The sequence below is a fragment of the Pteronotus mesoamericanus genome, unplaced genomic scaffold, assembly GCF_021234165.1.
Source record: "Pteronotus mesoamericanus isolate MK-2021 breed Mesoamerican mustached bat unplaced genomic scaffold, CSHL_Meso_final contig_164, whole genome shotgun sequence".
Lineage (NCBI taxonomy): Eukaryota > Metazoa > Chordata > Mammalia > Chiroptera > Mormoopidae > Pteronotus > Pteronotus mesoamericanus.
Window position 1 is genome coordinate 8,987,835 of NW_026555065.1, and position 21,410 is coordinate 9,009,244.

General features: G+C 42.1%; 1 protein-coding gene across 1 annotated transcript; it reads right to left on the reverse strand.

The window, feature by feature from the left end:
- Nucleotides 1-3,918: 3,918 nt before the first annotated feature.
- Nucleotides 3,919-21,384, reverse strand: CCNB2 (cyclin B2). Its single transcript, XM_054564635.1, has 9 exons — nucleotides 21,322-21,384; nucleotides 19,337-19,465; nucleotides 19,141-19,254; nucleotides 12,067-12,237; nucleotides 11,805-11,963; nucleotides 10,098-10,334; nucleotides 9,649-9,789; nucleotides 5,106-5,216; nucleotides 3,919-4,029 (listed from the first exon to the last, which is right to left on the reverse strand). The coding sequence occupies exons 1-9, from the start codon at nucleotides 21,343-21,345 to the stop codon at nucleotides 3,919-3,921; spliced, it is 1,197 nt and encodes a 398-aa protein (XP_054420610.1). The 5' UTR covers nucleotides 21,346-21,384.
- Nucleotides 21,385-21,410: the final 26 nt, after the last annotated feature.

Sequence of the window (21,410 nt, forward strand, 5' to 3'; positions counted from 1 at the left end):
TGGATGTAGCCAGGCCTGCCATTTTGTTCGCTGTTCAGTTAAACAGACATGATTAGTTTGAGACTCACTCAACCTAGGATTTAGAGGATCAAGGGGCTTCCCTGTCTTCTAGGACGTGCCATCTTTGGGCTATGGTGTGTGCATATGCACATATACCACATGTATAGCAGTAGAAATGCAATGTAAAGATGACAGATGCCTTTAATTGAAGGTTTAAGGTAACCAAGAGCCAGTGAGCAAGCTTGAAGGTGGGCTCTAGGGCAGAAGTGTTCAGGTCTTAAACCCTTCGGCCTCAGAACCCCTTTACGTGCCTAAATATTACTGAAGACCTGAGTCCTGTCTTGTCAGTTATAGCTATCAGTATTTGCAATATTAGAAATTCAAACTGAGAAACTTTTAAAACCAACAAACACATTCCACTGACTGCCAGAGTGATGACATCATCAGGTGTCATGTAGCCTCTGGAAAATTCTACCAGACACTAATCACAGGACTACAGTAAAAAATAAGTATAAAAAAATAAAATAAAATTCTAGTACTATCATGAAAATAGTTTTGACCTTATGGACTTCTTAAAAGGGTCTCAAGAAACCCTCAGGGTTCCCCAGGCCACATTTTGAGAACCGCCAGAGGGGTATGTGCTAATGAATAAGGGGTGCAGCAGGGAGGCACCTGGCTTTCTGAAACCATGCAAAAGGGCCAACACTTCCATGGTTCTTAGGGAAGCAAGACCGGCACCCATGGGGAAGGCAGAGGGTGAAGCCTTTTTACGAGCTCGCTGCCCCAGCACCAGGCTGCAGACCAACCACATGCAACGTGTCATCCCAGCCGATCTGACCAAACATGACTCACCACCATTACCAAGTCCAGCCCATGAAGGCTGAAGGGGATGAGGAGCCATTTCCTTTTTAAGGGATGTTTTCTGTGAAGTGCACACACCATGTCCACTCATACTATACTGGCCAGAGGTTAGTCATGTGGCCTCAACTACAAGCTGGGCTGGGAGTCTCTTGTTGGGGACATTTTGTCTGCGTAGAAAGTAGCTTGTCCCACATGCCAGGGACAGAGCTTTGTCCTCCTTAAGCCTGTGGCTCCTTCCAGGCAGAGATGCTGCCAAGAACAAGTGAGAGACAACATGGTTGTGCCACAGAGTTGGGCCTGTATGTAATCCAAATCCTTTCCCTTCCTGACGCCCTCTGAACTCCTCCCTGGACCTCCCTTGAGCGGAGCTGGGCAGACTTTTTAGGTGGTTTTCTGGCTGGTTTCATTGGGGGAGTAGAGTCTGGTGTCAGGGCTAGTGTACACAGAATATAGTTCCTGGCACACTTCACTTTTGCAGGCAAGCGTGGGAGCCATCCTGCAATGTTGCCTCCTTCCCTTCCTTGTTTTGCATCTCTCCCAAGACCTAGACTGGTCTTCACAGTTCCACCTGAGTGCAGGGAAGCACTTTCACTCCCACCAACAAATCTTAATGCCTCCTACTGTACCATACATTCTGCTTCTGCCTAGTCTAAAATCTCCACTTTGCAAATGAGAAGGTTCACTACGATTCACTACTTTGCCCAAGGTCACGTAGCTCTTAAGTAGAAGAACCATCATTTGAAACTTGATCTAACCTCAAGGCCCATTCTTTTCATCTTTGTCTTCAACAAATATTAAGTTTGATAGTCTAATTGTCAACCTTTAAGCATCTAATATCTTTCTTTCAAAAAATCAAAAACCCAGGCCCTGGATGGCGGGTTGAATGCCGGCCCGTGAACCAAAGGGTTGTGAGTTCAATTCCCAGTCCAGGTACATGCCCAGGTTGTGGGCCAGGTCCCCAGTAAGGGGCATGAGAGACAACCACACATTTACGTTTCTGTCCCTCTCTCCCTCCTTCCCCCCCTCTCTCTAAAAAGAAATAAAAAATATTTTTTTAAAATAAAAAACCTAGCTCTGGCCAATGTGGCTTAGTTGGTTGGGCATCATTCCGCAAAGCAAAAGGTTGCCGGTTCAATTCCCAGTCAGGGCACATGCCTGGGTTGAAGGTTCAGTCCCTGGTCAGGGCATGTGCAAGAGGCAACCAATTGATGTTCCTCTCCCTCTCCTTCTGTCCCTTCCCCCTCTAAAAACAAATAAATAAAATATTTTTTAAAAATCTAAAAAGGAAAGAAAAACTCACAAATAAGACCCAAAAGCCATAAATCTGTAATTTCTTTGATGGGCAAGTGCTGTGTCTCACATACCTTTGACTGCCCAGAATCCATCATAGCCACTCACTTTCAAGCACCTCCAGAAATTACGCTAAAGGCTTGACTCACTTTATTTAGTACAACACTCAAACAGACACTTATCACCATCTTACAGGGCAGGTCACGCTGCTACGAAGACTCAAACCCATTCTGTGCTCTTTGAATCCTGTGGTTCCATTATCTCATTTTCTAATTTGTGTTTTTATGATGCTATGACATCTACTTTTATAGCTCATTTCCCATGTATAACACTTTAGTTTGGGGTGCCTGCCGTGGCACATAAGGAAGTATCTTAAAGGTCTTTTTATGGCATCCTGAAAGTAGGAGTTTCCTGAGTCAGTATTTAATACTTAACCAAGCAAAATGTCATAAAGAAGCTGTAAAATGTCTTTGGAATATGCCCACAAAACCCATCCTTTCTTGAGAAGTCGGAGCTCAAGCATCCCTGGGAACTAATTGCTTTTCAGAGCCAGGAAAGCTCCCTTTCCTGGACTCAGCTACCATTCACACTCATAACCTAAGGCAGCCTGCGGCTGCCGTGGGAATAAGGCCCACTACCTCGGCAAGAGGTATTTATAAAACTTAAACTGGGACTTCCACATACAAAGACACTTTCTCTAAATGCTTAAAGACTAGTCAGGCAGGCCAGCCTACCCAGGGGAAGGGGCGAAAAGCGAGGTCCTCCTCTGGGGGTCGCAGAGCCAGGCACCTGTGGGCTTTGACGTCATGCAGAAGGCAGCTTTTTCTACCCTAGGTTTAGTGAGGCTCCTCAGAACCTTTATGAAGCTCACATGACTTTGCAGCATTTCCCCAATGTATTTGACTACTAACTCCTTTCTCTCAAAAGACCAATTAACATCTTGTTGAACTAACAGTTTGGAAAGTTGTTGCTATAAGAGATTCATTTATTTTATTGGGTGGCGGGGGTGGGGGTGGGGTGGTTAAGTTAGTGGTTGGAAACAGAATGCATTCCCCCTTAGAAAATAACCACATGCTCACTCAAAATAAATAAATGAAAGTAGCCCATAATGTAGTTGAAACAGCACAACAGGAAAATGCATTCTACGGTTCACCTTTAACAGGATGTCACGGGCCCATTTTCTTCTTCCAGGCTCCTTAGAATTGCTATTCCTGGTCTCAACGGAACCTTTGATATTGAGACATGTTGTGAGGGTTACCCCTGGTGGCCAGGGTGCTCGCGGGCCAAGGGTTCCTGTATAGGAATGAAGAGAATAGCTGAGTAGTTTCTAGAAAAGGAACTGTCATGGTTGTCCTCTCATTTTTAATTTTCATAATGAATCAATTTTTTATATTCAAGAAGTTTAGGAACAGGTTGGCATTCACTGAAGCCAAGTTCTAACTTTTTCCATCTGAGAAAGTGGTAGGAGGGTGTTTCTCAAAGCCATAAAGGCAACATTTTATATGCTATGCAGAACAGCTCAAAAGGGAACTCGTCAAAGCAAGTGTCTACTGAGTCCTTCAGTATAGAATGCACAAGTAACTACACACAGGATACCTTATGAAAAATCAATAGCTTTATTTTTCTTTAATATATAGTTAGAAAATAGGTCTGAGAAGAGGTTTCATGAAATAGACCAGAGAATGATATATAATACAAAGTCAGGAATTCCATACGAGCACGACGAAGTGCGCAGACGCAGTGCTCTTCCTCGGGGACCCCGGCAGCCTAGGACCGTCCCATCAGAGGTGAGGCGAGCTCCTGGACGGCTTTTGAGTTCAACTGAGGAATGGTGCTGATCTTCAGGAGTTTGCTGCTCGCATACTTATTCTTGATGGCCTGCAGAAGTCATCTGTGGTCAAGGATACATTGGACCCCCTCCCTGCCCCTTTACACCTTGCTCCTAGTCTCATTTACAAGTACTGAAGGGCCAGACCCACAGCCTCAAGATGGTAGGATGGTACAGGATCACCAAAGCCAGCAAGCACTCTGCGTTCATACTATGTTGTGCCTGACAACTTCCTTCCATGCCTCATCATGGAGGAAGCTCAGCTGGTAGTACAGGTGATGGGGAGCCAAATGCTTCTCAGGTCTAAGGAGCAGGCTTTTTCTCATCAGCTACTGGAAGGGTGGGAGGTGGAAGCTGTGTTCATTACAGCTAAGCGCCGTCAGGACATAACAGGCTTGCCAGGACTGGCAGCGATAACTGGCAATAAAAATGAGTGGCAACTTGTGCTTATTAGCAGAGCCCAGACAACACCCTCAGGACTAAAACACATTACGCTTCCAAGGTGTGCTAAGTCAGGATGTGAGGATACTTGGTACAAATGCCTTGTTCTTTGTCAGCAGGCACCTGCTAAGCTCTGATATTGTGTCACACAAGCACGGGGCAGTGCCCAATCTCCTCTGGCTCCTTCTCTCAGGTGGGCCACACAGGACCCTTCCTGAATGGGCTTCTTGCCCCTCCTTCTTCACCACACTTGCTATATAGGTGCCTTTCAGTCCCTGTCCCAAAGGATCTGGGACAAAGGCCCTGAGTAGTATTACCCGAACACCCAGGCCTTCCACAGGTCCGTCGGAGGTGGGCCCTTGCCATTGCAGACCACAGGCCGACCGGCCTGCCCTGCTTGCTGAGTACCCTACCCAGGACGCGGGGGCAAGTGTGGATAAATCCACTGAACTGCTTCTGGGCTGACTGATCTGGGTCTGGACGTTGTTAGCCTATCTACCTTGTTTTAAAGAGAGTCTGCTTTGTGCTGTCCCCTGCTGTACAAGAGAATTAGAGAGTTTGTGCTAAAATAAACTCTCACATATGCCAATATATTTACATGAAAACACAAACACACATAAATACACATACTCTCAAATGCAAAACCTATAATCCAATGCTTTTCACAATTTAGGAAAGTACTTACGATGAATTTCGTTAGGTTTTCATTTACTCTCACTACATTTTTGGCCATGTGCTGCATGACTTCCAATACCTCGCTCTCTGTGTATCCAGTATAATACTGCTGCTTTAAGTTCTGGAACAGAATGCAAAGAAAAGGGGCAAGGTAAAGCCTCCACTTCTTTAGAAGAGCCCATCTTACACATGCTGACATTACTTACGCAAAAGCTATAAAAGAGTAATTTTACCTCCAGCAAATTCAATCACAGCCCTAATCGCTATCATGCTATGAGCCAAGCAGCCAGTAAATGCAGGATGATTAACTCTGAGCAGGACCAAATCAAGGTGTTATGCAGCTCTCAGCTAAATCAAGTGTCAAACTCCCCGTACTATTATTTTTTAAAGAAGGTTACCCAGGTTAAATCGGGTACTTCATGTAACAAAGCTTTCCTGCATCTCTCTCTCACCACACTGAAAGGGGATGGAGAGTGGGGCAGAGTAGAAACCAAACCCAACAAAGAAACGCCCCTTTCACAATTATGGCAGAGACCCGGGACTAAGACATGTCACATGACACCCCCACCCCCCCACCCCCCCGCCCCGGCCCCTCCCTCAGGTCAAAGCCTAACATGACAGTGACCAACGGGGAGCTTGATAGCCCAAAATTATGACAAAAACAAGACCCTAGGAAGCAATCTAATCCACCAAATCCAGAAGAGCTACACAGGGTTCTCTTGCTGGGCCCAGAGCAATTAAGCACTGGAGAGCAGACAGTGCTCAGAGAAACCTCTGTGCCCAGTCTCATAACCCAGCCTCCAGAGAACAAAATTTAAGCAAAGGGCAGTTGCTGACTGATAATAAGACTTGTCATATATGGAAATATGTAATCTGACTTTACTTCAGTTCTGTGATAAATTCTGAAACCTGAAATACATCTCTTTCACGTGTACGATATAATTGGGAAAATAAACCACAATTTAATCTTAATCCTAAAATAGGTTAGCCCTGACTGGTATGGCTCAGTGGGTTGGGCATCATCCCACAAACCTAAAGGTCGCAGGTTTGATACCTGGTCAGGGCACATGCCTGTGTTGTAAGACATGTTCCTGCTTGGGGGCATGTGAGAGGCAACCAACTGATATTTCTCTCACATATCAATATTTCTCTCCCTCTCTTTCTCCCTCCCTTGCCCTCTCTCTAAAAATAAATTTAAAAATATTTTTAAAATAATTAAATAGGTTTTAAAAAAAAGAACTAAGCAGGAGCAAATCCTGAGATAACACACAACTATTGGTATTAAGAAATCAATTCCAAGGAAACAGGGAGACCTATATAGTTAACAGGTTTAGAGCCCAAGGAAACATGTCTGAGAATCGTGTAATTTGACTAAAATGAGCCATTGGTATCAGAACCAGGTACCATTCAAATACCAGTGGCCTTTTTGCCCCAAGCTTTTTATTTCAAAAGTTTCAAATCCACAGAAAAACTGAAAGAATAGTATAATGAATATCTTATATCCTTTGTGTAGGTTCATCAATTATTAACATTTTGCCACTTTGTTACAGTGTCTGCAACTGATTTTTAAATAGTGCAGCAAAAATTATGTGTCTCTATATATATAGTATACACACACAATTGTGTATATAAAAATATATATTTATTTGTATAAGGTATATGTGCATTTTCCACTGTGAGGGAACACACACACTTGACCCTTGAACAACTTGGGAGTTAGTGGTGTTGATGTCCCTCGCAGTGGAAAATCCATGTATAACTACAGTCAGCTCTCCACATACACAGATTCCCAGCCTTGGAGTTGACCCTTGAACAGCAATGCTTTTAATTGACTGCACAGGTCAATTAAAAAAAATTCACATATAAGAGGACCTGCCCAGTTCAAACCTGTGTTGTTCAAAGGTCAACACGCAAGTTTTGCTGCAGGTAAGTTGCAGACACCTAAAGCATCCTCTAAAAATATTCTCCTGCCTAATCACAATATCACCATCACATAAGAAATTATCAATAATCCATAATATCATTTAATACATAGTCAATATTCAAATTTCTCCCGTTTTTCCTAATAGATCTTTTATAGATTTGTCGTTTTAGATCCAGGGTCCAGTCAAGGTATATACAGTACATATTGTGGTAGTTGTGTCTTTAGTCTTTTTCAAATTTAATACAATTCCTGCCCTGACTAGGGTGGCTCAGTTGGTTGGGTGTCATCCCACAAAATGCAAGGTTGCAGTTCAGTTCCCGGGATTGCGGGTTTGATCCCAGGTCGGGGTGTGTACAAGAGACAACCAATCAATATTTCTCTCCCTCTCTTTCTTCCTCCCTTCCCTCCTCTCTAAAAAGAAATAAATAAAATCTTTTAAAAAGTTCCATTTTCTTGGCTCTAAATAATGTTAACTTTTTTAAAGAATCCAGGCCAGTGTGTTTTTAGAACATCTTACATTTTGGATTTGTCTGAGTGTTTTCCTGACGACTGAAGCTGTACCCAACATCTTGGGCATGAGTTCTATATGGGAGATAATGTATCCTTTCTATTGCACCAGAAGCCAGGTCAAATCAGGGGCCCACCACTGGTGATGTCAAGTTTGATGACCAGGGTAAAGTGGTGACTCCCAGACCTCTTCATCACAGAGGAGCAGTTTTCCTTCAGAATTACTACCTAGCTGTGAGGGGGGTGTTTTGAGACCATGTGAATCTTGTTCCCTAAAATTATTTCACCTAATGATATTAGCGTCAATTGATGAATTAAAGCAATTAATTTCTAACTCTACCATTCTTTCTACTTTAATTAGCTGCATTCTATAGATTAGAAAAAAAAAAGCTCCACCCTCTTCTTTCCCTTCTTCTTTTCTCTCCTTTCCTTTACCTCCTTCTTTCCTTTCTTTCGTATCATTATGCACTTGTGGATTTTTAAAAATTCATTATAATCTATCATTTCATTGTTCTTTGTAATGCTCAAACTTAGTCAATAAAAGCCTTTTCAAGCCAGTTCCCAGTTCCTCTTGAGGTGGCCCCATCGCACTGATTTTGGGTCGCTCTCTGCTACAGACGGCTCTGGGCTCGCCTTGCATTTCCGCTCCCGTCGCCCTGAAACCAGCTGTTTCTCAGGGGAGCCCGAGCCGCACTGAACATGGGGGCACTAGGTGTGCTCATGGCTGCAGGGTGGGCACTGTTTCTCTCATTATGCATTTACGGACATTTCCAAAAACAGATTTAATATTACAGAGCTTTCCCTTTTGTTTTTAATTGTTAACAATATTTTATCTTCTTACAGTGAAAATTTGTTCTTAATAACATTAATGTTTACTTTTTATCCTACAAAATATATAAAGTTTCAGAATTATAACAGATTAACAAACCTCCTAGGTAAACTTTTAAGTATGTTAGCTTTTTTGGTCCTTTGTTTTGTCTAACTTCACAGTTAGAATGCTGCATTCAGAAGTTATTTGAATTTTAAAAAAAAAAAGTTACTTGAATTAATTTTTCCCTATGTTCTGTTACCAATTTGATACATAGTGACATTGCCTCTCCTTAATTCCATTTTAGGGTTTGCATAAAATATTCACATTATTCAGAAGTCAAAAAGCTACATTATACTGTACACAAGTTAACAAAAATTCCAACCAGAAGTCCCGCTCTGATCCTCCACCTTCCACCCTGTTCTCACCTCACCTCACAGGTATCCATTTACAGTAATTTCTGGTCCATTTCCTCTATTTTTGAAAAATTAGCAAATACATAAACACAGAAAAATATACTCTCTCTTATTTCCCTTCTTTCTTCCATAAAATGTACACTGTATACACTTGAATAGAGGAAACAGCTCCACCATGGTGCCTTGGTAACCTTGCATGTATCCACATAGGCCACACAGGCAAAGGCCGGGACCAGAGCTTATCTGTCTTGGCAAAATGCTGTGATCCTCCCAGAGCCGGAGGGGATGGGCAGCTTGGGAAGAGTTGCCACCAAGCCTGCTCCCACTCACCTCACTGCCTCCCTTGGGGAGCTGTTAGGAGACCATTTCTCATCGCCCCCTGGGTTCTGAGGAGGCTCTTGCCCTGCTGCTGTTCAGCCATAGACTGTCCACCTGTTGAGCGGCAGTCTAGCACTGGTTCGGGCAGGAAAGGGTGTTCCTTGCCTTGCACTGCACTCATCCGGCCCCTTTTATCAGTGTTGTCCTTCCTCTTTGGCATGTGAGACAAGGACCCACGGAGCTAGCATCTTTGGCTCCTTGTATGAATCTATATCTGTACCAGCAAATCAGTATGGCCTTGGCCTTGCTTTGTCTTGTGTGCTTCATAACTTGCTTATTTCACTTAACAAAATATCCCAGAAATCTTAGCGTATCAGTTCTTAGTGGCCTCCCTCATTCTTTATGACTCTATATTTGTGCACCATTGTATCATCACCCACTCTCCGTCTGAATCATGCCAAGAGCTTTCTTTTAGGCCTTTGGACTTTTAACAATTTCTTAGAGATTGTGAAAATGCCCTTTCCTATCAAGAGGGACTAAAATATGACCTAACTAATTTCTTCTTAAATCCAACACTCACCCATTTTCCTTGGCCTAGAACCTTCTGGGACAGGCAGGAGGCAGCTGCTGCCACCTTGGAAGGGTGATAATGCACCATGTCGTAGTCAATGAGAGTCAGCTCCATCAAGTATTTGGCTAAAGTGTGCTGTTCAACATCAACCTATGAAAGAAGAGCCAAGGACAGTGAGAAGCACAGCAAAATTTGTATCTTGCAAAATTCTGGGTGAAGGCCTAAGAATCCAAATCCACTTAACTCACTTTTCCTTCCCAGAAACTGCTCTATTCTTCTGTGTGTTACAAACACAGAATGTGAGGTCTTTCATCTTCAGAACTGATGAGGTAAGTATTAGGACTTATCTAAAAAGATGTTTCCTATAAACTCATAAGCTTCCTTTTAAGCAGATCAGTGTTTCTGGGTTAGACAACAAGTAGCAAAATACAGCTGCCTGCAGAACTGGAGGCACTTACCTCCCCGGCTTTTGATGCCCGCCTTAAGAAATGTAGTGGCAAAGGCCGACCCAACTCAAATTTCAGTTCTTTCAAAATCAGAGCTTCCATTTCTCGGATCTGGGCACTGGTATATGCGTTGTCTGTGATATAAACGAAGTCTTCAATATTTGGAGAAAACATCTCCTCATACTTGGAAGCCAAGAGCAAAGCTGTAATCCCAACCAGCTGAAGCTTCTTACGAGAGACTGGCTGAACCTAATTGAAGAAGAATGTGTCCAAGTCATATCTAACAAGATTGGGAATCTGGGTGGAGGAGAATGGGAGGAAACCAAGTCCTGGAGACGTGCTCACACAGGAAGCCTAAACTTTCACGGTGGTACCGCCACTGCTCACAGCAGCTGTCTGTCGCTCTACTCACCATGTACCAGGAACAGTGCTAAGATTCCAAAAAATCATCTCATAAAATCATCACAAAAACCCTAGGAATTACCTGTTTTTCCCCAGTTACAAACAGACGGCATCTGAGAAAAGGTTCAGACACCAGCCCAAGATTACTCAACTGCTGTCACTGTCCCATGACCGCTGCCCTGGTTTGAGTGTCCAGGAAGCCCCTCATGGCACTCAGTGTGGTCTGAATGAGGATGAGGCCAAGCCAAAAAGCAGGAATTTAATGGATGCCTAGGGACAAGGAAGGGGGTTTGCGAATGTTTCCTTAATCCTCACCAAAAGTGTACTTATTAGTCAGCCTGAGGAATCTTTCAAAGATGCTTAGGAGTCAATGAAAATCTGTCCAGAGTGTAAGTTAATTGGGACTTCGCTTTTCTTGCATCAACTCTAATTATTGAAAATCTACCAAAAATATGACTGTATAATGTAAACAACTTGTATAATAAAAGCCACCAAATCTATGGTTTCTTAGGATTCTGTAGTATCTCAGGGTCATTATTTTAAACACAGTTATTGTCGTACTCTTTGTACTTGACCTAAATCTCTATCATAAATGTTGACTTTAAATAAATCAATCCAATCTGCAATGCTATTGTTTGGTAGATAACACACTAATGGTTTATGACTAGAATTCCTCCTAAGTGGTCGGTGTCTTTGCATTACCGATCGATAAATATTTTGATGATCACTACTGCCTCTCAGCTTAATTTTTTACATTCCTCTTTACTTGAGACTTCACATTCTAGTATACTGCCCTCACACTCCCTTTTTTAATACACTAAAAGCACTGGAGTACATTACCCAACGTTTTTTAAAGAAATTCTGCCTCCTCCCACTTCTACCATGACTCAGTGCCACAGCTGGATGGAAACTGTAAAGTTCTCTAGAGAAGCTCCTCCCTTTTCCGAGGAAACTCAACAGCGAAGAATTCCGAGCTTTGGAAATTGTGTACGCAGGCCTGGAAAACCAGCATCTGGAAGCACCAGAGGTTCCACACTGGCTTTCAGACCACCCGCTGGCATATCTCTTCTGATGAGTGACTGTGGCGCCGCAGCATCTCCCCGAGCACTTTTCAGCAGGCCGGCCTAACAAAGATGCCCACCTTTGGTCAGCATCCCCGGTTTGACACACACCGGCTGCTTCCCATCCTGCATCTAAATTTCTTGGGCTTCTCATAAATTGGCTTTTCATCTTTTCTTCAGAGCTACCACACGTTGGCATTACAAAAATGCAATGTTCTGTGAGTCACTGGTATGAAGTCCCTGAAGCCACGCTTACCTGTAAAAATCGATCCATAACGGCGATGCACATGTACAAGGTTTCCTGTAAGAGCCTAAACTTGGAGTGGACTTGTACCAGCCAGTCCACCAGAATGGCACGCATACGTCCATTTATATCACTTCCATCTAAGAAATGTGGATTTATGGACTGCAGAACCTGTTGGTAGAATTCAAAGTTTAAAAAGCTGACCTCATTTCCTCCCCAGCTGTGTGGTACATTCCATGTTGCTTATACAACCAAAACACCAAAGACCACACACCTCCAGCTGCCTTAGATACTGGTAGATATCCTTAACGTAGTCACTGCAGAGCTGAGGGTTCTCCCAATCTTCAGTATCAATGTCTTCGATTTTGCACAGCAAGGCATCAGAGAAAGCTTGACAGAGGCTCTCTTCCTTCATGGAGATATCGTCGGCTGTGGGAGAAGGGCCCTGCACAAATTAAAGGGCACGCATCACCACCTTAGGAGTAGCCTTCATCACCAACACCTGCAGAGCCAACTGGTTTAAAAAGTATCACATACATTCTTGAAATATGTTAAAGCCAAAACAAATACATTGCAGAGTAAGTGGTAAATAATACACAATATAGTAGATGAAGTTTTTAGAGATCTACTCCTCTGTTTAAAACTCCCTAATTTCACTCAAATTGAAAACCTAAGTCCTCAAGATGGCCTGTGGGCCCTGTGTGGGCCCTTCATGGGCCGGTCCGCCCCCTTCCCTTGCTGCCCCGTCCCTGGCTTCTCTCCCCTCGCTTTGCCTCACCCCGGCCTACTGGCCTCCCTCCCCGCAAACAGGCTCCCTCTTCCCAGAATGCTCCTGCCCCTATATTCACATGAGTAATTCCCTCACCTTCAAGTTTTGTTTAAATGCCACCTTCTCAGTGAGGTCTATCCTGACTCCTATTTAAAATGACCGCCTGCTTCCTGCTCCCCACACACTTATGTTTCATTTCTCTGTTTCCCCCCATATAGCCTCTAATCTTCTAATGTATTATAGAGTTTACATATGTATGGCATGTATTATTTTGTCTACCTCTGCTAGAATGTAAGCTCTATAAGCTTACATTTACTTAAATGGATTTTTGTCCACTAAGTATCTCAAGTATCTATATCATCCCTAACACACAATAGGTGCCCAATAAATATTTATTGAAAGAAACTTAGACTCCTGGGTTTAGAGATTTTTAGAGCTGACGGTTCACTTTAGCAGTAACCTCTTGTGCAAGTGTAATCTTTCCTTCTCATCAACTAATTTATTCTAAACTGAGAAAATGTTTGGCAACTAAAAAGCAGAAAAGCACATTCCAGCCTATGAATAAAATAGGAGGAGGAAGCAAAGACTGAACAAGAATACACCCAGTAATTATTTTCTTATGTTGACAGAATGATTACTTATTTTAAAAAAACACATTAAAAATATATTCAGTTAAAACAAGTATTTAGTAATGAACTATAAATAAACCATTACTTTTTAAAAGAATGAGAGGTGCTTCTCAAAGTAAAACCTAACTGAACTGCTAGGCTATAAAGAATAGGTATTAAAGTAATAAAATATAGAAAGAGAAGACTGTATAATAAACAATTTTGATTTACATTAAAGCTCAATGATTATAGTTTCCAATCTTAGAGAAGGATAAAATAACAAAATATACCTAGCATTTCAAAACAGGCCCTTCCCTCTTACATCAAAGTTAACAACCTGAGGAAGGGCCAGGGGAGCAATAGGCATGCTGGTAGGCATGCAATTTATTCGAAAATTTAAGAACCTCAAAGGGCTAGAATAAGTAAGAAATGCTACTTGGGGTACCAGGGAGAAACCTAGGGAAGGTTAGCAGAGGGGGGGAAGACCTTCAGGAAAATAAGCAAAAGGTACGCCAGTACCTAGTCGCAGGGGAAGCCAAGAGATAAGGGCAGGTGCGGGGACTACAGCCAGTTCGGGACGGCAGCGGGGCACACGTGAGGTACGCGAAATGTGCTGGAAAGTGAGCAAGGCGTTCAGATTTCATCCTAAGGTAAGTGAACCCACGGAAGGAACTGAGCAAGAGTGATGAGAATCAGATGTGCATTTTAATAAGCACATGCAGCTTCAGTTTAAGGCTGCCCTTTCTCAGGGATAAGCCTTCCCAGTCTTCCCAGGAACGGCAGTCAGTTCCAGGGAGCTGGCTTAAGGAGGCGGCAGTTGTCCTGTGCTGCCTTCGCAGCTCGAAATGCTTACCTGTGTCTATTCAGAAGTACACCTGAGTTTGGCTATATCCCAAAACCACTGGGATAATACAAGGATAATTGCTCTGGTCCTTAGTTTAGAGTTTCCTAAAAGCTTTCCTTTTGGACTCCAACATAGTTATTCTAAAATCCTTTCTAAGACCCCACTCATCCATGCAGGAGGGAGCCTAAGCCCTATGAACAAATTGTGCAATCCTCTGCCCAGTGCCTGCTGCAAGCATAATTGAAAAAATGTATCAACTAGTTACATGGCACAAACCTCTAAAGGACAAAATCAGCCTGAAGAATAAAGACCTTCAAGCGTGGGCTGTCAGAGACAACTGAAAAGTCCTATCAGAAACAACAAAAATGTGAGCCCTGGCTGGCATGGCTCAGTGGACTGAGTGCTGGCTCACAAACCAAAAGGTAGCAGGTTAGATTCCAGGACAGGGCCCATGACTGGGTTACAGGCCAGGTCCCCAGCAGGAGACACGTGAGAGGCAACCACACATTTATGTCTCTCTCCCTCTCTTTCTCCCTCCCTTCCCCTCTCTCCAAAAATAAATAAACAAAATCCTTAAAAAAAGAAAGAAGGAAACAATGAAGATGTGAGATTTTGCTGAACTTGAGGAACTCTTGCTTGATCAGGACGGAGCAGGGTGGAGTGTAAGTAAAGGCTACTGAAGTTCTCCAAGTCCTGACACTGAATGAGTTGAGTCTGTTGAGAGGACGATTAATATTGATAGGCAAATACATAGGTATTTACACAAGTCTTGGTAAAACACTGAGTTCCTTTATTTACTAAATTTATGATGCTAAACATCATAAATCAATGTTAATTAAGTGCAACAAGGAAGGATTCCAAATAAAACTTTTGGTTCTGGTCAGTTCATGATTTGTAGCAGTGACTATGCACTCATGAACACATAGGCACCCATAACTGTAGAAAGGCAAAACTGGTTACTGTCATTAGCTTTAGGGAATGTAATGTGCCATGGAATGAAATTTTGGGAGTAGAGAGTAGTAAAAATGAACTGATCTTTTTGGTTCTATGTACTCCATATATTTCTGCATTGTCTCGCTTTTTTATGACTATATTTCTTGAGTATTTAAAAATGAAAGGCACTCTTTTTGATTTAATGTGAATGGTTGTGCTTAATTCCCTTTTATACATACTTTTTATATTAGGGAAAGCTAGGTCATAAAACATTCTTATGTTTGAAAATAATGACTATCCCTAAGTTTACTGAAGAAATCAAATCTGTAAATCTAAAATCTAATATGAATTTCTAGCTGCAATTGCCCAGTACACTTCCAAAGCTCACATTGGTCTCTTTCACAGCACGTTACAGCACACTAACGCACACTTTTACTCTGCCGTTCCCAACTTGATTGGGAGCTGCTTAAAGACAAAGCTGATCGTTCATTCAGCTTGTTTCCCCAGTGCCCAGCAAACATGGGGCTGGTAAAAGGTTTTCTCCCTTCTTCAAACTACTCAGTGTTTGTCAAAGCTTCATTAGTCAGCAAAAAAACCCCACTCTTTTCTCCAAAATTTGCAGGATAGCAAGCTCTTGCAAATGCCTGTGAATGGCTGAAACATTTTCAAGGTCTCAGGCTGAACTTCTGGTGATCCAGTTGCTTCATCTGCTACAAGACAGAAACCAGCCCTCCAGTTTGGGATGAATGTGATTGATTAGAGTGGTCTGGGAACATCTGCTTTCATGAACATGTGGCTCATGTTACCAGCTTTCCAAGGGCTCACTTCTGTTAGACACCTTGTGCCCGACTGGCATTTTAAACACCTGTGGGGACTGGCTATCAGGAACAGCAGTGACTGCAAATGGAACAGAAGACAGAGCAAAAGCCAGAGGGTTGACGAGAGGCAAGCAGAGGGGCTAAACTGCCAAGAGGTGGGGCTTCTCCTAAATTATGGACTTCATGGTCTCTTCTGTACTCTCTTTTAGAGAAAAAGTGCATCTTAATAGGAAACAATCATTGTCCTTTAATCCCTGATGTGTTCTGAAACTAGAGGCATGTTCCAATCACGGAAATAATTTTTATGTGAACTGAGCTACAGGTCCATAATTCTTCATCTGAAAAATAGTGGCCTCAATTTTGTCAGGAAGCTAGAGAAAAAGGAGTCAGCCAAGAAGGTGTGGAGTAAAGGGGAACTCAAAGAGTGAAATTCTGAAGTAATTTCTCCTTTGTTTTGTTCACATTTCTGTTATTTTGTTTTCTTTCTTTTTGGGGTGGGTTTTTTTTTTTTTTTTGCCTTTTTTTCTTCTCCAATTCAAATAGTAATATATACCTATTGTGAAAAGTCTGAAAATTTTAAGCAAGAAAATGAAACTCAATGTAACTTAATAACTACCATAAACATTTTTGCATATAAATACACACTTTTAAAAGCAAATTTGGGGTTTCACTGCATCATACTGTATAATAATCTGATTTGTTTCTAAAATCAGATTTTCTAAAATCAGATTGGTGTCCTCCCGCAAACCAAAACATTGCCAGTTTGATTCTTAGGCAGGGCACATGCTGGGTTGCCGGCCAGGTCCCCAGTTGGGGGAATGTGAAGCAACCAATCAATGTTTCTTTCCTCCTATTTTTCCCCCCTTCCCCTCTCTCTGAGCATAAATAAATAAAATCTTTAAAAAATAAATAAAAAATGGTATTTACAGCATTTCACTGAATGGATTGGACTGATCTAATATAGTATATTTCTCTATTATATAAGAAATATTCAATACAGCACTATTTAAAAGTTCTAAAGTGTTTTTCTGATCATTTTCTTAGGATAAATTTTTAGAAGTACACTTACTAGGTATGTAGAGTAACTATTGAAATGTACTGCCCAACAGCCCTCCTGAAGTGTGGGAGAAACCTCATTCAGGTAGTCACCCACAGGAAATGCTTCCTGATAGTCCAGAGCCTAAGGTCTGAGAAGCTGCTTTGGGTCTGGCATTTAGGAGGTCAATGGACATCTCCCAGAATAGGCCCATTAAAGGAAGGTTGATCTTGAGTATTTCTTCTGAGCTTTAGTTCTTGATTTGAAGCTTTTTCCTTCTTTCTTATGAACAGCAACATCCTTGACATCATCTCTTCTAAGTAGAAGCCTCCCAAGTCTGTCCCGCTCCTTCAGAAGTTGCTGTTACCTCAACATACCTAAAGCCAAACAAAGACACCTTCCGCAGAGATACCTCCCTCTCTTGATGTCCCTATTTTTTATTAATTTATTCCTAAATGGTTTCTTAAATACTCAGTGCTTAAGGGTCTCACTCCTCCACTCCAAGTAACATATCCAAAGAGTTTCTTCTACATACAAGATGATGTCTCTGAAAGGCTTTCTGGTAGACTCTAACACATTTAATGCTGTCTCCTAGCACCTCTATAGGCTAGTTCAAGACCATCATCAGCTCCTGCACAGATAACTGCAGTATCTCCTAATTTATGGCCCTTCCATGGCCGCCCTACACTGCTTTCATCACTTCTCTTCTCAACTTTTCAGATTCCTCACTGCCTTACAGCAGCAATTTTCAACTGGTGTGCCACAAGAATATTTAAAACATGTAGTACCTGACTATGTAGTCAGGGGCACGGATGTCTTTTTCCTTAGATTGTCAAATAAAAAAAATGACAGCAGCCAACACGACAATAGCCATCGGGTGTGAATGAATCAAAACTATACCTATACCTATTTTTTTGCCAGATCAGCAAAAAATATATTTTTTAGTGTGCCGCAGAATTTTAGTAGTTTATATGTGCCACGAGGTGAAAAAGGTTATAATTTGCTGCCTTACAGGATAAAATCCAAATTCCAAGGCCTTCAAATCCAACTGCAACCTTCTCCCAAATTTATATTCTGCTTCCTCAGTCAAGCCTTCTGATCCATTTTAGATTTTTAGAATCCTTACCTGCATGGGCATGATTATAGACCTATGCCCGCTTTGATGCCTTGATTCTTTCTTTTTTTTAATTGTATTTATGTATTATTTTTAGGTGGAAGGGAAGGCAGGGAGAAAGAGACAGAGAGAAACATCAATGCGCGGTTGCCTCTTGCATGGGCCCCCCCGGGGGACCTGGCCTGCAGTCTAGGCATGTGCCCTAACTGGGAATCGAACCCGTGACCATTTGGCTCACAGGCCAGCACTCAATCCACTGAGCCACACCAGCCAGGGCTTAATTCTTGCTACTGCTTTGTTTTCCTGAAAGGTGTTTTTTCCTGTCAGCTTCTCCCTATCCTTACAAATGCCACTTATTCCATGAAGCTTCCCCTGACCACCCCATCCCTGGGTGTTCTCCCTCCTTTAGGTGCCCTTTCCAAAGGACAGCACTTCCGCCAACCCCAGTCATTGGACATTCAGTCAAATACATTGCCCACGGCACCTAGCATCATTCCCTAGGACTATTGCTTTAATTTTCAGGTACATATGTCCCATCTAGCTAAACTTTCTGAAGACAAGATGCCTCTTTATCAGCCTTAACATAACGGGACATGTATCCTAAGTGTTCAATGTATATATTTTTCAAACATAACCAATGTTTTATTTTGAAAAATTTCATACAATTACATATATGCATCTTTGAGTTGGAAAAAGCAAGGTAGTAGTTGCATTCTCAGCACCTACAACAGTGCTAGTCTCATGGTAATTACATGAATATATGTCATCTGGGAATGAGGACATGCATGAACTTGAACATGGTGGAAAGGGAACAGGCTGAGTTAGCCAGTCACAGACACTACACACACACAATTTATCAATACAGAAAGCTGGTGTTACCTTGTTCTTACATGAGTGTGGGTTTCAGAATTACGAGATTCCACAGCCTTCATGGGCAAATTAATTCTTACGGTGGATTATTTTAATAAAACTCACCGAATTTCACTGCAAGATCACTAAACTTATTTAGATATTATGGTAATTTTGTTATTCAAGGTCACATATATTAAAATTAAGGTATCATCACTAAAAACATTGTACATATTCATTTCTTACCGGGTTGTTTCACAGTAGAGCTCTAGCTAGGAAACGGTCTTCAAAAGTTGCAGTGTGGAAAAAGGCACCTTGCAGTCTAGTCAAAAACAGTCTACTTCATTAAGTAAGTTTGTAACTTCAGAACTTCCTACCTTTGGAGCCAACATTTTCATCTGTACTGGTTTCACAGAAGCAACAGGTTTCAGCTGTTTGTTGCCATTTGTTGTTTTGGTGGGTTGAACAGGTACTTTTGTGTCTGGAGCTTTCTACAATGAAAAAGAAATGTGAATAGGGCAAGACAGCAATGTTGTCCCAAGTGGGCACACATACAGTCCTCGTGGTTGTTACCTTAGCTGCTTGTGTGGCTCTGGTTGTGACTCTATTTCCAATTTCTTCTAAAACTGCTCGACGGAGTGTCACATGACTCTTCGTTTTAGAATTAACTCCTGTGTCAATATTCTCTAAATCGGTGGACACCTAAAAAAAAAATGATAAAGAGTTGAGCCCATTGAAAATACTTGGTTAGTGTCAGATACCCAAATTCAGAATTGCTTTAGGAAAGGTTAATATGCTGAGAGTTGTTAGCAATGGGAAAAAAGTACATCTCACGAAGTATAAAAATACTATTTGCATTGGATAACATCACTCTAAATTAGGCAGATCACTCATCTATCTTAAACTATAAAAAAATAATACCACTAAGAGCTAAACAGATAAGTGACTATTTCTCATATAGTACTGATGTCACCTGTTACAGAGCCCTGTATATTAAAGGTATCTACAGTATTTAAAAACCTTCCTTTACAGAGATTAGTAACAAGTACAATTAAGACATAATATAAACAAGTTATAATGGGTCTGGCTATTTAAAAACCAGATGTTTAAAACCTAAACTAGAGCCCTGGCCAGTTGGTTGGAGCATCATCCATACACCAAAATGTTGTGGGTTCGATTCCCAGTCAGGGCACATACCTAGGCTGCGGGTTCAATCCCTGGACTGGTGGGGCACATATGGGCATATGGTAGGCAACCATTCGACGTCTTTCTCTCTCTCTCTCTCTCTCTCTCTCAAATCAATAAAAATATATCCTCAGGTGAGGATAAAAACAAAACCCTAAACTAGCTTTGATTCTTATGCCATTCTAGAAATAATAAGTGCTAGTGTAGATATGGTCTTGTAGAGATACAGCCTTTTAAAATGAGGTTAGCATAGACTCTCTCATGTTAAAGATACTTGGAAATAGTTTTTGTGGGTAAGAGTTTTACTCTCCGATTCAGAGAAAATTGGAATTGCATGAAATAAAAATTGTTAGTTGACCTTAACCTGTTTTAGGCAAAATGTGTTTAGAAACAAAACCTGCTAGGAAAAGTAATTCATATTTTAAAAAGTTAATTTTATAGAAGTGAAAAGCATGTCACAAGAAAGAAAGGGAAAAAAAAAAAAGCATGGCATATCCCCCCGAAATCAGGATTTCTAATCGTAAAGTATCTCCCAACAGGGGATTTGAACGGACCTACCAGAGAGAAAGACTTTGACTATGAAAGAACTTTATGGACTAGATTAGACAAAAATTACTTGTCATTTAGACTTAGGGTAGGAAATAAAAACAATGTATTCAGTTATAGTGTTCAATTTTTCCAGCAGTAATTGCCGACTTTTGAAAGTGTCTGGAAGTTTAATGCTTATAGGGGAAGCCTGGTAATGTGACTAAACTTAAATCAGCTTTCTAACGCTAGTTTTATGGCCAGGATGTTGGAACTCAGGTGTGTTTTGACCCTTCATTTTTCAGCAAAGGAAAAGCAGATCCAAGTACAATTCAAACCTGTAGAAAAGAATATCCAGAAAACTATCAACATTTGATTTCTGCAACGATTTAAATAAATGATCAAATATTCAAAAAACTTTACTGACTACGGTATTTCTTCCTGTCCTTCCCATCCCTTAGCGGCTAAGGAGTTTGAGAACAGGGGAAGGAAATCCAAGAACCCAGTATTTAGACTGCTCTCTGACAACAACGAGCACTGAGAATCGTTTCCTCACTACTAGGCCCAGGATCCAGTGGTTCGCTTTTCAGGGGCCACCTCCGAGGCGCTTTCCAGGACTTTCCCCACCACAAAGCGGAGACCCGTAGGGGCGGGGAACCGTAGAGCGTAACCTAGGCCGGGAGAGGCCTCGGGAAGCGGGCAGCCGGAAGGAAGGGAAATCTGCGCCGACTGGGAAAAAGAAGCTGGAGTAGAAGGAAGCGAGGAGCGAGAGTTGGCCGAGGGAACTGGGGTGGGGGTGGGGAGGGCCGAAGTCCCCGGCCCCTGTCGGGGGTTGCCGGTACACTCACTGTCGGGCGTCGGAGCAGCGCCATGAGGGACGGGGCAGGCAAGAGTGCCAGCCCAGCCCAGGGAGAGACGCGGACTGAAGAGGGAGGGC